Genomic DNA, 17883 nt, shown 5'->3' on the forward strand with positions numbered 1-17883 from the left:
TAATTTATTTGTAAATATTACATTTGGTATTGTTGTAGGCTGTAGAAATGTAGTATTTCCAACAATCAGTATTAAATTTTAAACGCAATAACGACAACTTACTGTGATTCACTGATTGAAAACCCAATATTAATTTTAACGATTTTGGTTTATGTTTCATAAACGTTTTTTTTAAGGTTTCAGTTTTGGTTACGGTTGCGGTTTTAGAAAATTAAATATCTGAGCTTTAAACTGGTTATAACTGGTTTTCTCAACCCTGGACTGTAAATATATAACTATTAGTTGTTTTTGACAGATCGCTTCTTGTTCAAAAACAAAAAAACAACCATATTATTACCAATAAGTTTCACTCGAGATTACCAAACATTATATTATATTATTATGTACCTAAGTAAATTACGATAAATTCCGAACAGGCGTCGCCGCGGAGGCGCGTAGAATTGTCGATATATTCGTACGGGACACCTGTGAAAAATATCGGTGACTGCAGCAGATGTGCATTTTACTTACTTTACAAGTTTCGAAATCATCAGCCGGAAACGGAAAGATAATGATCAATGGAAGCTCGTTCCGTCGCACTGCAACAATACGATAATAATATGACGATACACGAAATTCCGGACGTGCATCTCGATCTCCAACCGATTTCGCATCACCGTTCGTATTTTATGCGCCGAGTGGGTATTATGTAATGGACTGCGTCTATAGGTATATTGACTATTGTTGTGCAGTGGCAAAACGAGTCTTGAACACCGCGAAACGAGCAACCCGTTATTGGAGGATTATCCACCACGCCAAGGTGAGAAACATAAAAAGTCACTTTTACTTCGCTGCAGATTCATATTGCAGGGATGGACAGTTTCGCATTTATCTCAACGACAGTTATTTTGAAATTGGAATTTATTGTATTTACACAGGTATTGTAAAATATATTAGTAAGTTTGGAAATCCGAGGAATACCTAGGTCAAATGATCGCGCTGTATGACGATTTTTAGTGTAACACTGTAGCAATTCACCGAGTATGCTCAGTGCTCACACCCCCTCCTATTTTTCCTTCAATAATAAATTTGTACAAATTCGGAGTTTCGGAATTTTTTATTATACTTCATTATCTTATTTTCATTTGCTTAGATTTTGTGTATCATTTAACCCTTTGTCAGTCACTCGATTTTTTGTAACGTCAGTAGTCGCATACAATTATTCTACCCCAATAATATTTATTGTTCTACCATAATTATTCATTCAGATTCTATAAAAAATTATTGTTGTTATTATGTATTTATGCATGTGTTCCTTTAAGCATCATAGAAAATATCTATCATAAAAAATTATGCAAGACATAATAATCATATTTTTGTTTATTAATATAAGACAAAATTAAGCGACCATTAATCTAAGTAAAAACGATTGAAAACATCATAAAATAACTTTTTAAGTATAGTAAATAAAAAAAATAAATTTCTTCAATTCTTAATAATATAGTATGATAAAATTCGTCGTCGCCGATAACGATCCTCGTAGAGGATTGCGATAAGAAGAAGTAACCTTTCTCAATATATACAAATTATACCTAGGTACCATAATATGACTCTCAATAATACCGTGATTATGGCATTGGCGCAAAAATGTATGTGGTTAGTCGCGGGAGGGGGGGGGGGGTTTACACGTGTATCCCAGCCAACTACGCCGCTAATATAAAATAATATAAAAAGACCTACACTAAAAACGAAAATAAATAATTATAGATATACCTATCTAGGAGAGGAACATGAAAGTTTGGATACTATTTTTGAATATTTTTGCTAACTTTGTTTATAAGACACTGTAGTACATATTATGTACCCCGCGTGACTAACGGAAGGTTGGAGTGACCTGTGTAGATACCTAGCCAATAACCTATTATACATAACGTAGTACACATTATATTTATATACCTACTTTTATTTATATTCTACTGTTAATTACTATTAACTAAATACAAAAAATAAAATGTTATTATGATCTGGGTAATAACTCGTAATGTCCAATCAAAAATTTCCAAAATAGTTATTACATTCTTAAGCAATAATATGCTTATGATTTGAAATATCATAATAATAACAACAATAATTGTTGTGCATATTATAGGTAAAAACGCCAAAATAGGTACGTATTAAAACATATTAACCTAACTACTTGAGTAGGTGCCTATTTGACATCGTGTATCCTAGTTTGAAAATAATCTCTTTATTAAATTGTTGACAATAATAATTGATTAGACAGTTAATCTAAAATAAAGTATTAAAAAAAATGTAATTATATAGTTTAGATTCATTGGACGCACTCTTATTAAATTTAACTAGGTATTTAAATAGTACGCTGTAACTATTATTGAATAAACCTCAATAATTGTATTGATTCAAAGTTAACGGATAATATCAATAGTTGTTTACAAATATAAATCAACACGTCATATTTTCTCTCAAACTGTTTTTATTAAGATTTATTTTAAACACAACCATAAACTTATAACTGTGCCGTCTGTGTGTCACGAAGTTGCTAATACTCGTTTGAAACAGTGTATAATGTGCCACAAGTGCATACAACAGTTTCGTCACCCTCGGAAAGTCGGAAAGCATATCCGTTAATATATTAGGTATATATTATAAAATAATAATATCGTAAAACACATATTAAGATACCTTGATGAGATTTAATCGTAAAAAAAAAACTTTTCGACCTGTTTTCCACTTTTAATACCTACTAATAATTATTAAATTATAAAGTTTTTAAACGAAATCGTTGTTGATTATTAAAATTAATTGTATTAGAATTTATTATCAGTATTTCTAAATCGGGTTTATTGTTGTGATAAGAATTATTGTCTGTTGTACCAAATAAATCGTTTGGGTCATTGCGTATAACAATTTTTTCCGTCGAAGTCATAGAATCTTTCACCGTAGAGGCTGTGCAATTTTCATTTTGTTTCGGATTAACAGTAGACGTTTGTATTTCAACGTCTAACGACGTTAGAGCCACCAGACTTTCGGACTCGTCAGATAAATCTGATTCATCGGTTACGATATTCTCAGAGGTAATATCGCTAGTTACTCCTGTAAACGAATTTTGAAGTACTGGTTCTGTAATTATTGAAACATCTTTGTCCGTGCATTTTTCGACATCTGAAGGTGTTGTATTTTTTTCGTTTAATCCTGATTTCGTCGTCGTTAAATTAACTACAGGTTTATTCATTATTAGGTTATCGCTTGACGGATTTGACGGTTTGCGGTCACAACATCCTTTATGGATGTCTTCGTTTTTTATGCTTAGTAAATTCAATATTTGAACATTGCCCGAGAACACGAGAGAACCGTAATTTCCCATTACCCGATTATTGGACCGATGTTCATTCGATGTTTTTGGTTTGAAACCAACCGGAATTTCCACGTTTCCCACGGACTGGACGACAGGTGGTACATATTCGTATATGGTTTCTTGTGCCCTACCACACACGCATTCGTCACCCACAAACAATGCTGTACCAGGTGGGTATGACCGAATGGTTTGACGCCGAATCGGACATTTCGTTTCACAATCGTTTGAATCGAATAACACATTCTCGCTTTTTACCTGAAACGATAAAGTTTTTATTTTTAAGAAACTACAACATAGCATATTATGAAAAAATAAATAAATTATAAAATATCAATAAAAATTAAAAAGGTAAATATAATTTAGTAAGTATTAATAGGTAAGCATATTAGAAACAATTTGTTTCAATGTTATATTGAAAATGAATTTACATTTAATAAACATATGCTATATAGGTACAGGACTGTGTAGTTATCAGTTATATAAAAATTACGTAACCTAATTCCATATTTTGTAACTAGTAATCTGTTGCGTAATTTTCAGTTGTGTTCAGTAACTTTAAAATGTACCTATCTCGTTACAAATTTAAATATATTATAATGTAACTTTAAATAAAAGTTATATTTAATATTTAAATAATAATTCGAAGATTCCGACTCATACGATATGTATGAGTCGCAATTCTAGATTCTGAGCAAAGCTATTTTACAATGATGTTTTTTTATGCGTCTGCCTTCACCTTTTATATTAGTTAAACAATTTCAATATTCTTGTTTAATATCTTTTCTTGTAGGGAAATTAATCTAGTTGGAACTTTAGGGGGAAAAAGGTCAAATATATGGTACTTCTATTACAATTATATCTAAAGCTTGACAATTTCATAAAAGGTTAATCATAAGTAGTTCTTACTGAAATTCAAAAATCTGAAAATTATATTGTCTCGATTTTTTTATAGACACTTGATTATTTTTATATTCAAATTTTGGCAAAATTGGGTATTAAAACAAAGAAACAGAAACTGTTAGAATACTGTTAGAATAACAGTTTTAATTATAGGAATTAAAATATATTCGTGGGGACATGACATTTATACGTGTATTATTACATTTTACTATATCTATGAAATTACATTTTCAAAATATTAAGTTTAATTTTAAGCAATGGGTCATATTTATAATGTAAAACTAAAATAAAAATAAATTATTTTATTTTAATAGCAATGCAAGTTTTATAATTAATGTAAATTTAGTAACATAAGACAGATTGTCTCCACTCAGAATTGTTTTTCGTATGGAATGATTATTGATTAAGCGATGAATTAAAATTTAACACATCCATTACAGTGACCTCAACGACAAGGTACATTCGACTCAAACTGTACAGCAGAGCGGCTACCTACTTGCCCACTCTTTAAATACTAAAACGTGTTATTAAACATCTGTATCATAGTTAGTTTTTTTATAAATACATTTATAATATAAATTATTACCTATTGATTCAAAGTTTGAACAGAATCATTTGATCATACAGTACGCGTGATCAAAGGATTCTGCTTTGAGAACTAAACTTAATAGGTCCTTATCGTTTTCCTTATCTTAGGTTATTTTATTTTTTTTTACATACTCAGTCATACATATCAATTATTTTGTTATATAATGAAACCAATGTTTTAATAAATGTCAACGTTAATCATTTTAAATCTTAGTTATAACCTACAAAATACATTTTCTCATGAACCCCTTATACAAACAAATATTTAGTAATGTTATTGTTTTCTTAAAGAAATAAAAATAAATATTAAGTAACTTATAACTTTAAATGTAACCAAGTTACTGTAACTGTAAGTTGTAACTGGTTACCAATATTTCTAAGTAGCTTTGTTGTAAATTGATTATATATTATATTATATTCATATCAAGATTATTCTTATGATTATTATTATTAGTATTATTATTATTATTATCACTATGCTGAGAGGTTAAGTTTCATAAGTTTTTTTTTCATTAATTAACCCGCGGCAACTTAGGCCATTGGGTGGTTGTTAATTGTGGAGGAGGGTACTGTAGATTTTAAACACGTGTGTTTTAGTTTGGCAGAATTTTCAAGTGGGCACCCGTAGGTATCTGCCATGCCCGTTTCAGGGATGGCGGCAGCTCAGGCCCTCTCTCTCTCCAGATACCGTGACCTCCCCGAAGAAAAGTGCCGCCCGTAACCGGTGTTCGAACCGGCGACGGTGCGCATCGCAACTGACGCATTAGTCCACTTGGCCACTCCGTCCCCCAATATAACATGTATTAATGTAACTTTCATTAAGAACTATCATGTGGCACTCATACGGTCGTAGTAAATAACATAAGTAATAAATCATGTTATAATATTAAACTGAGTAGTTACCTATTTTCATCTAAACTGATCCATCACAACTAATAAAGATAGAACATCTTGTAACTTGATAATAAAACTTACTCAGTTTTAGTGTAACTTGTTACTTATAAAATTACAACTAATCGAGTAATTTGCCCATCCCTACCTAGTACCGATATTACTTGAACCCATACCCATAGGCCAAATAATAAATCTTCGTAATTCGTTCAACATTTTGACTAGATACTAAATTGATTTTGTCAAAACGACTTTAAATATATTACTTTCACATTATTATGAATAATGTATTTAGTTATAGAATTATGGAGTTAGGGCTTTGATAAAATCTCCTTGAGATATTTATTCAATTTTATTCATGTACATTATAAAATAGTATTATATTTGAAATTCAAAAATCAAAGTCTGAATATTTATGTTCACAAATGATCCCTGTTAAATTTAAAAAATGATCCGTCATCATCATCTTGTACTATGTCTGTACATCTATAATAAGTAAACTACAAAGTACCGACTATGTTTAATTTGAATCAAGAAAAACCTATAAGAAAAATCTTGAAAACTTTTGTATCTGAATTATTCATAATACTTTTTGTATTATTATTACATTGTGTAACCAAAAGTTGCGTTGTTCCTCCTCGGAATGTAAATCAAAAAAAAATAAATTATTTACCGGAATTAATAAAATAAAAAAAGCTTTCTATAGTTAGATTTTTTAAATAATACTTACATATTAAATTTTGTTGAATATTATTTCTCCATAAATAGTTGTGTGTAATTTTTCATTTCGTTCGTTAAATATATAATATTATTTAATACTAAATAGGTAGTTAGGTACCCTATCTGGAAACTAATTCGTATTTGTCTGTGTTATACGGCTTTTAAATTCTATACTAAGTTATCGTTCAACATTTTTATTTTATCAATTTTCAAACAACTTATCATTTAATAATTACCTGCATAATGGAAAACACGATGATGAATAACGTTGACAGAATGTTCATGATTTAAAAATTTAAAAATTAAGAAAAAAAATTTCTTTAATGCACTTTTACTTATATATTGTATACTGTTACGTATATATATGCTAAATATAATATTATGTACTCTCAATACCTATTCTGAAGAAGTGTCAATATTTGAAACTCTGTCTCTATTTATATAAGCAAATTATCTACGTGTCTTTATAGATAATAAAAATATAAAACAAATAAAAATTGATCAACCATATTCTATTGGGATTTGTATGTGAAACGTGACGAACTCTAATCCTGAACGTGTCGAAGACAATGGGTTATCATGATTAAAATATCACCTTATTCCTTAAATAGGTTTTTTAAAGTTATGTGTATATACAAATATTTTTTTTTTTACTATTACTCATGTTCATTTATTAACATCCTTTTGAAAATATTTATACTAAATTATACATTAAAAATAATATAATAGTTATCATATCCATAATAATATTGGTTATTTTTGTTGTATGTACCATTGTACCTGGCATCTACACTATCATAGTATATTATACGATTTAAAAGTATCTATTCGTTAAGCAATTTCAAATAGTTAATACCATTGATTATACATAGTATATACTATATAGTTATAGTACTCTGTATTATCAATAGTAGGCAATACTGAGGACAACGTACTGCCAATAATAAAAAAAAAATTAGGTTTCATAAAAAAATACAATCTTTTGAGTTAATATTGTTTTACCTTTAAGGAGGGAATAGTATTATTTTTAGCTGAGTGCTTTTATCGTTTTATAACTTATAGATAATAATATTGTAATACTAATTTAATTTTGGCAAATGAAAAATAGATGAGAAATACATATTGACATTGTAATATTTATAACATAATAAGAATTTATCTTTTTATATGAGAAAAAAATTCTCAACTTGAAAACAAATTAGAGACAAATAAACAGTCTTGGTGCTCTCGAAGTGTAATTACTAAAAAATAACAATATGCTAACACCGTCATTCGTGGTGTCTCGTGATAATAATTTGCATTCTATATTTTTTCTAATTGAGAATCATTAAAATATCGTATTGGGTGTACCTGATATCAATATAGATCAGCGGTTCTCAAATCAACTGGTGATACTCAAAATACTACATGATAGTACGCGAAAGAGTGTGGTGGTAGTACAGAAAATTAATAAATTAATATTATTTATATTTATATATGTTTGTAACTGATCTAATATTATTTTATGTTTTGTGTAATTAGGTACTAAATATACTGCAGTTGTTGTTAAATAAAATAAATATGTATTTAAATTTTGAAGAGTACTTTTTCTAATCATTTGACCGATCCATAAGGGCTTTTGCACCTTATCACACCCATCTCATTTGTAATATCCGAATAACATGTCTACGGCTTTATGTGTAATCATCGCATCCGAATTTGATAATAATTCTATAGTAATACTTGTTAAACTTAAGTGCACGTAATATTACTGTTATAATGTTAATACACACGAGAGAAAAAAAAGTTTGAGAACCCAGAGAATCTCCGCTATAGCTGCGGAGTATAGAATACATTAAAAACAACCCTGAGAATTCGAATGGTTATCTAATTTGGTGTCGTTATGTACACGCGTATATATGGTATACCACAATGGGTATTATAGGCATATATAGCTTGATTTTTAAATAGTGTTCTAGCAGTTTGGACCTCAGCTTAGGTATAACCTCGAACATCAGCCATTTAACTTCAAATATCATTTAATCACCAAGCTTATCTCACCGACCAGGAAAAAAACAAGTGAACACCGCACTAGCTGTTGCAGACGTACAATTGTGTTGTATATTATCAAAAGTTCAAACGCAAAAGTGAGGATGTTTTGAAATTGTTATTTAATTCGACACGCATATAAGTACCATTATTATGGTACGCGACTGCCATAATCGTATATTAACGAAAACGTTACGAAATACAAACATCAATCGTTATAACAATAATATAACACACGTACAACGAAAACGCATCAAGTCGTAATACAATATACACTTTTCTCGACATATTATAGCTGAAGTAGTGCGTTTTTTCAAGCACAGAAACGTATAAATTATGGACGTTTGCCGATTTCAATCAAATTTATTTATACCAGAAAACTCCATAACATTGCCTATTATAGAGATGCCATCTTCTGTTTGATTTGCGTATCATGCAATATTGGATAACTCGCGTCAGTCCATAATAAGTTGCACGCAGCCGATCATGATTGTCGAATCGTCGGCGTGACGGTTCGAATAAAGCTATCAGAGCAGTGACAAAGATTTTCGCCAACGATATAATATATTTACCAGGTGCGTAATCAATTTCCAGAGAATCTAATTTTCGTGCTAGACAGTTTTGACTTTTGGGAAAAGTTATTTTCAAAGAGTATCAAATTTAATAAAAGAGTCATAGTTATCGGATGTTATTTTAAGTCTTTATAATACTATTGTTGTAGTACAGGGGGATGATGATGTGCGTGCTAGCATACTGAAACACTTGGACAATATTATTATTATTATTATTATTATTATTATTATTCGCGTTATATTCGTTATTTGTCGTTGTGCTATGAAAATCTCAAATATTCCTCAGCGCCATGAATGAAAAACCTCGTCGAGAAAAAGCAAACACTAATCTTGGAAATATCGTAATATATAATAACTACAATGAGTAATAAAAATTATTTGTTTATCAAACATACGGGCAAGTTCATATTTTTCATTCCAACAATGATGAAAAATAAAACGCGCATATTATTGTGACGAGCAATAACGTTTTTATTTTGTTTGCAGATAAATTTTATGAAATGACTGTTTACTGCCAAACTATAGTTTCCATCTTATACGGCTATAGAAATTCCCCCCCCCCCACCGTCTGAAGTATCCATTACTTCTCCGCTCCACCATATATTTAGGGAAATCATTATTGACAATTCATAACAAATTCTAAATTCACTACGTCAGATAATAGCCACGGGCTAAATTATTTAAAATCGAGACGTCGAATAAACTGTATCAAAATAACTCATATTGCATCCCGGATATAAAAAAAATTAAATTATTATTTTAATTCTGGTTAAAAATGATTTCGTAAAAAACAATATAAACTGTACTTAAAATTGTTTCCTTCGATGTACGTTTTGTAATAATAATAAGGTTTATTTATTGGTGCTCAATTCAATTATTTCATTTCAACCATGATAGAAAGTACCTCCTATATATTATAACATAATATACGACATATATGAGCAGACTTGAGAGAGAGAGAGTTGTAAAAAGACAATGGCTGTTTGACCTTATACATTAAGTAATAAGTAATTAAATCACCACAAAATTACTTTGAAAATACGATACATGTTACTACTGAGTATTGATCACAAAAATAGATAAAAAAAAATATCTGTTTAATTTATGTTATAGATAAGTAGGTGCTTTATAATAATTGTACTAGACATTATATTATTATGAATCAAATCCAATGTAAAAAATGTCAGATAAAATGGTGTGTTAGATGTGCGGTATATACCACCTGCAGGTGTCCGGTTGATAATTATTGTATAGGTAAATTTTAAGAGAACAAACGAAAATTCGCAGTAAAATTACATGAACGTGCAATGTAATTTTAGTGTAACCTATAGAGATTATGATTTCGGCTATTCTTTTTTTTATCGTCGTCATAATTTTTTTTTGATAAATTAACTCGTGCGTATCTTGTTATGTATTAGTGCATTGACCTTTTATATGGAATCATTGTTATGTAAATATCTTACATAAAAAAAAATAATTTAAATGCGGACAACTATAGCCGTATGTTTCATATACGAAGTGGTTAGGTCTGGGTTTTAATGTTAGCTAAACATTGATCTATTGTAATTATCGTTTAAGATAATAATTAATATTCGGTACAACACATTATATTACGATTGGATATTTATCAAGTCTTACTCGCGGGCTTATCATATGCGGATCTTGGATTGTTATGTAAAAACATTTTTATCGAATATAATATAATACATATTACAATATTACATTATTATGCTGACCCGTGCAGGGCATGAAAAATGTTTGCATTTCATAACCCGTACAATGTACAATGTATACTTAATATGAACATAATTTTACTTTGCAAATAGAATATTTTATTCAAATTCGTTTCGAGATTCAATTTACGTATCAAGTTCAGGGTTTTTATGGTGGAAACATGTCGCTTTCGGTTCACTGCAGTTATCACTTAGCAAAATATTTACAATGGATGGAATTAATTTTTTTTTATAATTTAATAATTGTTTTTATAAAACCCATTGGCGTTAATACTTTTTTATAGTATACTCATTTTTTTTTTCAAATCAAATTATTTGCAATGATGAATTGAATATAAATGGAAACAATTCTTTTATTATATATCTGTTGTTCACAGGGAAAAAATGTTTTAATTATTTTGCACGATAATCACGGTAAGCAACTACATCATAAGGCTGCAGGTTTAAGAGTATAAAGTATGTTAAATATGAATTGATCGGTAGCTGTAAAACTTCGAACCGTAATATTCGAAGAACTTGATCATATTTTATGAAAATTACACAATCTAGTTATTATTGTACATTAATATTTTCTAAAGCTTTGAAATAAAATTACACTGAGTAAAATACACACATATACCTAGCTAACACAAACATATTCTCATCATGTTATGAACTTTACCGATGATGAACGCTGTCATATTTAGATAAGTATCTAGTTTCAAATTGATATTCGATACCTGCAAGTTAGAGTAAATGGCTATTCTCGATGGCATATGATAGCGGTCTAAGTTACATACTCATATGGTCCGAAGAAATAAAATCAATATTCGAACTCCACTCAATGTTTTCGACTAGTATTATGTGACACGAAGATATTATCATGATTTATTATAGTAATAACTAATAATCAAATAAACTTTAATGTCCTCCATTGTTCATCTGACAAATATGCATATTTTTGTATTGCGCAACGTTAAATCGTAATTTATATAGTTTTTTGTTGATTTTTCTAATAAATGAATTGTATTTCATCCTCAATGGATTATATTATAATTGTTCAGTGTGTACAGTAAACGAAATAAAACATAATAATAAAAGTTTTTTTTTTATAGTTTACTTACCTAATTATTTATGAGTAATATTGAATATATGATGATGAATTCTGTTTAATTCGCAATGTCAATAAATTTACATATGAATTTATTTCTAAAAAAAAAACCTAGTATAAAATATTTTTTTTAACTGCATATAGAACATTGCTCATGAATCATGATAATACCACAGTTATTGTAAATCATTTTTATACTGCATAATAATGCAACTGCAGTAGTATACCACGCGTGTCACGAAACATGCAGCTATACTAATGCGTACCGTACAAGCGTACAAGTATGTAGGGTGGTATATAATATATGAGATCCACATACCAAAGGACAGCCAAATAAATTATACCGCGATTATTAAATGTGATAAATGATTCGATTTATTGTAAAATAATAGTGATGTACTTATACCAGTTGTCAGCGTATAGTGGGTTTTACTCTAAACTAAGAGCACTAAATGCAATTAGTTGGGTTTGTGAGTTGGAATAAAACAAAAAAAAAACCATTCAGTATATAATTTTGAAAACGACTATACTTTTATTATAAACTATACGTAAAAGAACTGCACTATTCATCGCCTGAACATTTATTCGGTCACCGACTACGTTGCCGGTATATTATTATGTTGGTGGCGGTGCCTTTTGAACGATTGTTCAAATAGAATTCATCAAAATTGGTTTTGGTCCGAACACACGGGGATGTATTATTACAACATTATTATTATGTACTACCTACGCAGTGTCGTAGTGCACTCATTAGTCATTTTAGTATAATATGAGTCCTAATATTATATTAGCTGTCGGCCTAAGACCGTATAATAATATCAAAAACGACAGTTTGTTTATTACGAACAGGCAAACAGCAAGACGGCCGTCGATCAGAGCTTCGTGGCCTTTGCAAACAAAACAAAAAAAAGCGGGTAAGTGGATTTCGCTCTGCTGTACAGTAGCTTACAAGTGGATCACCGTAATGGATCGCAGTGTTGTTAACAATGTACCTTTTATATTATAGAAATCCGTTCAATTCCCCGTTCTTTTAGTATAAATAGGAGCTCGTTCAGTTCCTCGTTCATTTAATATTAAAAGGAACTCATTCTTTTTCTCGTTCCTCGTGCTTCATGAGTTATCAATTATTATCGTAATCACTAATCAGAACACCAAGTAATATGTGAATAAAAAAATTGGTATTCTCGTCTATTATTTTTTTTATAGTTTAAAAACATGATAAATAAACGACATTCCCCCCCCCCAAAAAAAAAAAAAATGTTTTTTAAAATATTTCCGAGAAGGACAAAATAATTATAATATTTACGTTCCTATTCCTTAAAATAAGGAATAAATTCACGTTCCTATTCCTTTAAAAAATAATGGAATTAATTCCTTCATTCGTTCCTCTAAAAAGGAGTCAACTCCAGGAATCGTTACTTTACGAGACGCGTTCATTAACAACACTAAATGGATGGCATTAAATTTTAATTTAATGATCTAATATCATTGTATGTGAAAAACGATTCTGAGCGGAGACTATAAGATATATTATATTATATTTATATTGTTATTACTTATTATTAATACGGTAGCCGAGGTAAGTTGAATTAATATTATAAGATAACAAAAAAATAACTAAAATCGTTAATTTTGGTTATTTATTATGTAATTTCGTCCAAATTTTAATTTAAAATAACTATAAAAACTGTGTTAGTGAAAATTTTTAAAATGTTTTGGTTGCAGACTACTTACGAGCAACCTTGTTTTAAATTTTCAATCCTTAGCTATAAAAGTTGAATATTTTATAATTTATAAAATAATTTGTACATTTTAAATTTGATAAATTATATTAAAATTTGAACTTTAAAAGCTTATAAAAAGAAATCTTGCCTATGTATTTTTAAGCTGATATTGTAACAATGTGTAGGAGTCTTGCATTAATTGTCAAGCATTTTGTCCCAATGAATTCAATTTTATTGATATTTATAGAAAAAAAAACTGAAAAAATTTAAAATTTAAAATGTCCGTAAACAATAAGAAACGATTCAAAATATTTTGAAAATTTATCAACTATAGAAAATGATAAAATAAACATATGGTGTAAATTTCAAGTGTCTACGGAATTTTTTTTTAGAGTTACGCCAAAAACCAAAATTAATTTTAGCGAAAACCATTTTTTTTTCATTTCTATTTGGTTTTTCCAGACTTTTTGAAAACCACAGGGGATCTTAAATATTGACATCCCCAATGCAATAGCTAGATTCTCGTCGAAGAAAATACTGAAGTTGAAAATCATAGTAATTATAACAAATAAAATGCACAAAAAAAACCATTTTTTTTTTTACAATTACGTTATTACCCACATGTTATTTGTTCTAAAAAATATTACTTTACCATGTTTGACACATTACATACATATATAGTACCCATATTATAAGTATAGGTTATAGTTTATTTTTAATTCGTTTGATCGATTGTAATTTTTTTTTACACAAAATCGTAAACACAAAAACATGCGGGAGCTTAATAATGTCTGTTAACATAATTTTTTTTTTTTATTGATCACGAAGCTCGGCAACTATGGTCATTAGCCGTTTGTTTTTGTTTGTAGGCGAGGAACTGTAGGTTAGTAAACACGTGTGTTTTGGTTTGGCAGATTTTTAGTGGGCACCCGTAGGTATCTGCCATGCCCGGGTGGGGGATGGCGGCACTTCTCTCCGGACACCGTGACTTGCCCGAAGAAAAATGCCGTCCGATTCGAACCGGCGTCGGTGTGCGTCATAACCGACGCCTTAATCCGCTCGGCCACTCCGTCCTCAACAATTTGTTTTGTCATTTTAATAAACTCCTATTGAGTATATATTTTTTTATTATTATTGCTATTCAAAAAAGCTCGGATAGGTGTTTGACCTTTATACATACAGATATGTATTGTATTTATTTATTATTATTTAAATATATATAAACAATTTAAATTTACAATGTACCTCAGTGAAACGGGTTTTCTCCGAAAGCTTTTGCTTATAAGTTGTAGATGCAACAAGATTTCATGTTTTGTAGTTATATTTTACTTGATATATGAACGTATCCTAATTTACATGACACATATTATAATATTTATATATTGTTATCTAAATATATATTAAAATAAGTATACATATTTAGTTTAGGCATCTTAAAAATACATCGTTATAACTTATAATACCAATGCCCGCAATGTCCTACGCCAGCGGCGTATTTACGGGGGAGGATTTGGGGGATCAAGACCTTTGGTCTTTTTTTGCTATTATTTTAGTAAATAAGCATGTATATCTAGACACTAAATCGTGTTTAGTATTTAGTATATTAATGTATTTTTCAGTAATGTAAATAAAGCAAAAAAAAAAAATCAGTTAAAAGGTAATTGATAACCTGTTATTACGCCACTTCGTGCGATTTCTATCCGATTCATATTATATTGTGCCGCACTCTAGCACCGGCAGGACACGGGTGTATTTCTCATTACTGAACAGTTATAAATTTGTAATATAAAAACAAGATATTTTTAGACTGAAATACCAAAATCAATATATTATATTATTACGGAATGGTCTAGTCAGGCCCAGCTCAAGGGGTAGGCGACATAGGCCCACGACTAGGGCGGCACTTAAGCTGCACTTTAATAAGAGGGCGGTATTTTCAAAATACTGATAATATTCTATTGTTAAGGGCGGCAAAATTTGATTTTGCCTAGATCACTATTTTTGCTTGAGCCGTCCTGGGTCTAGTACAGCACGTTTCTGAAACTGTGTTCCACAAAACCCTGAAGTCCCGCGGAGATCACTTTAGGGTTCATTGAAACTTAAAATTCTTAAGATTCTTAAAATGTAGAAGTCCTGTTTGTCTGTTATCCTCTCATAAAATGACGGTAAAAATGACTATTGAAACAAAGTAGGGGTTCTAATTGTCGACCTGTAATAACGTATTGTTGAAACTGCCTATCCAATGGCTCATTCCCTGTCTATAACAAATTCTTAAATACGCCGCTGGCACTTCTAAATACCCCTACTACCTAAACTGATTATAAACTTATAATGTTGAGCTAACCATGGTACATATTGAGTTTGTGCATGTTTTGACTATAGCGATCTGTCATCTAAATAATTTCATGTCAATGTTTTGATGTATGGAAAACATAATTGGAAATTGTCTGTTCTGGTAAGGGTAAAAGTTCTTCAACCGTTTTGTTGAATATAAAGCGTATATAATATAGTAGATATTGTGTAATACTATAGTTCACTGTGTTGGCTTATTAAATAATAAAATTGAAATATTACAAAAGCGTTTCTTTATCCAGTGTCATTTAAATTAGAAAGATGATCGATTATACTTTGAACGGTGTGGTTGCAGTCATCAACACAAGAAAAAATAAGTCGTGAATCAGCTGCAGGTGTAGGTGCCTAATATTAATGTATAAATTAGTAAATAATTTGATTGATCGTCCACACTTTTCGGAAAATGTGCCTTGAACAGTCCAACAATTTCAATAATTTCACTATTTTTCTCTGTTTCAAGTCAATTATAACATGATATTATATATATATTATGATAAGAAACGATTATAATTATTATTAAAGACCCATTAATCTGAATGTCAAGAATTTGTATTTTTGTGCCGAGACAATTTATAATACAAATATTGTGGTTCCGGGTAAAGATTCGACTCCGGCGGTCTCTATGACATCGGCGAAATTATCACCATTCGCCAGTCGGCCATTCAGCCAATTAGACGTAAAAAATACAGCCGAGTGATACAAATTATGGTAAAATTTTTTGTTTAATAAAATCATGTCTGCATCATGTGCTTGCACGGTAAAATGAGTACAACTTTTCATCTGTGTGAGTGGGTTAGGTATACTTATAATTTTATACTATTGTAGGTTCTTGCCGAGTAAATACGTATACGGGCTTGGTAATAGATTATCTTGGAATTCAATCGTCACGGACAAAGTGTAAACGAATTTCTTTTGGGCCGAGGACGATTATAATATTTCTATTATATTTTCCTGGACCTGACCAAGTGAAAACGTCTACAGTTTCACCTATGGCCGGCGGTTCCGTGGTCGCACCAGGACGGTATTATACACGTCGGAACTTGCATGTGTAATGGTGATTAACGATGATAACAACGATATTACAATCATCGTTATCAGCTAACGATAGCATCGTAATAATATCACAGGCGTGCCTTACAGGTCGAATAGCGGCCTGAACGTGTTCCACTCTGCACATGATATTTTTTCGCCGCCGCCTGGTCATCGTCGTCGTCAGACCGTTTAGGGCAGCCGCCAGGTTCTGCAGACGACAGCCCCGGCGCGCTCGCTCCTCTCCGCCTTCCAAGACGGCCGCCCGCCAGGTTCCCCGTCGCCGGCGCGCTTACGATATCGACGTGCGTTAGCGGGCGCGCCAAAGCCGCCGACGCGACGCGTGTGTTTGTTCAACACAACACGAGTGCACTCTGCCTGCCGCCGCCGAAGCGACGACATTGCAACCCGTTGGACAAATATTTGTTCTCGGTTGCCCCCCGGACCCCGGCCAATCCGCCGCCGACGTCGTCCACACGCACGCGCCGCCAACGTCGAATGTCGTCGTAAATGTGTGTGTGTGTGTGTGTGTGTGTGCGTGTTTACGTGTTGGTATAGCCACCGCGCGTCGTGTGGTCGTCTCGACAAAGGGGAAGGCGGGGGCGGTGTGAACGGGGGCGATGTGACCGGGGGCGGTGTGAACCGTGGCTGTGTGAACGAAGGCGCAAACGCGCACGCTCGCATGTGTGTGCGTGTGGGTGTGCGTGTGTGTGTGCGCGTGTGCGTTTGTGTGTGCGTGTGTGTGTGTATGTGTGCGTGTTTGTGAGTGAGCGCGCGACCGTGCGTGTGCGCACTTTGACGCCGCGTTGCCGGTACGTGCCCGGCGGACAACCGACAACGTGGCACGCACGGCTGCGCAACGACTAGTATTATAATATTATTTTATTGTATTTTATTGTAT

The 17883-nt window shown here is 31.3% G+C and overlaps 1 protein-coding gene across 1 annotated transcript; it reads right to left on the minus strand.

The window, feature by feature from the left end:
- Window positions 1–2758: 2758 nt before the first annotated feature.
- On the minus strand, window positions 2759–6783 carry LOC132953045 (uncharacterized). The gene is made up of 2 exons (XM_061025594.1): window positions 6691–6783; window positions 2759–3610 (listed from the first exon to the last, which is right to left on the minus strand). Exons 1-2 carry the CDS (start codon window positions 6736–6738, stop codon window positions 2759–2761), a joined length of 900 nt encoding a protein of 299 aa, XP_060881577.1. The 5' UTR covers window positions 6739–6783.
- Between the last annotated feature and the right edge of the window lie 11100 nt (window positions 6784–17883).

The sequence above is a fragment of the Metopolophium dirhodum genome, chromosome 9 (assembly GCF_019925205.1).
Source record: "Metopolophium dirhodum isolate CAU chromosome 9, ASM1992520v1, whole genome shotgun sequence".
NCBI classification, from domain to species: Eukaryota; Metazoa; Arthropoda; class Insecta; order Hemiptera; family Aphididae; genus Metopolophium; species Metopolophium dirhodum.

Coding starts and splice junctions, on each gene's coding strand:
- LOC132953045 (XM_061025594.1), bottom strand. CDS start 6,738: ATGAACATTCTGTCAACGTTATTCATCATCGTGTTTTCCATTATGCAG. Junction 3,611..6,690: donor TCGTGTTTTCCATTATGCAG/GTAATTATTAAA, acceptor TTATCGTTTCAG/GTAAAAAGCGAGAATGTGTT.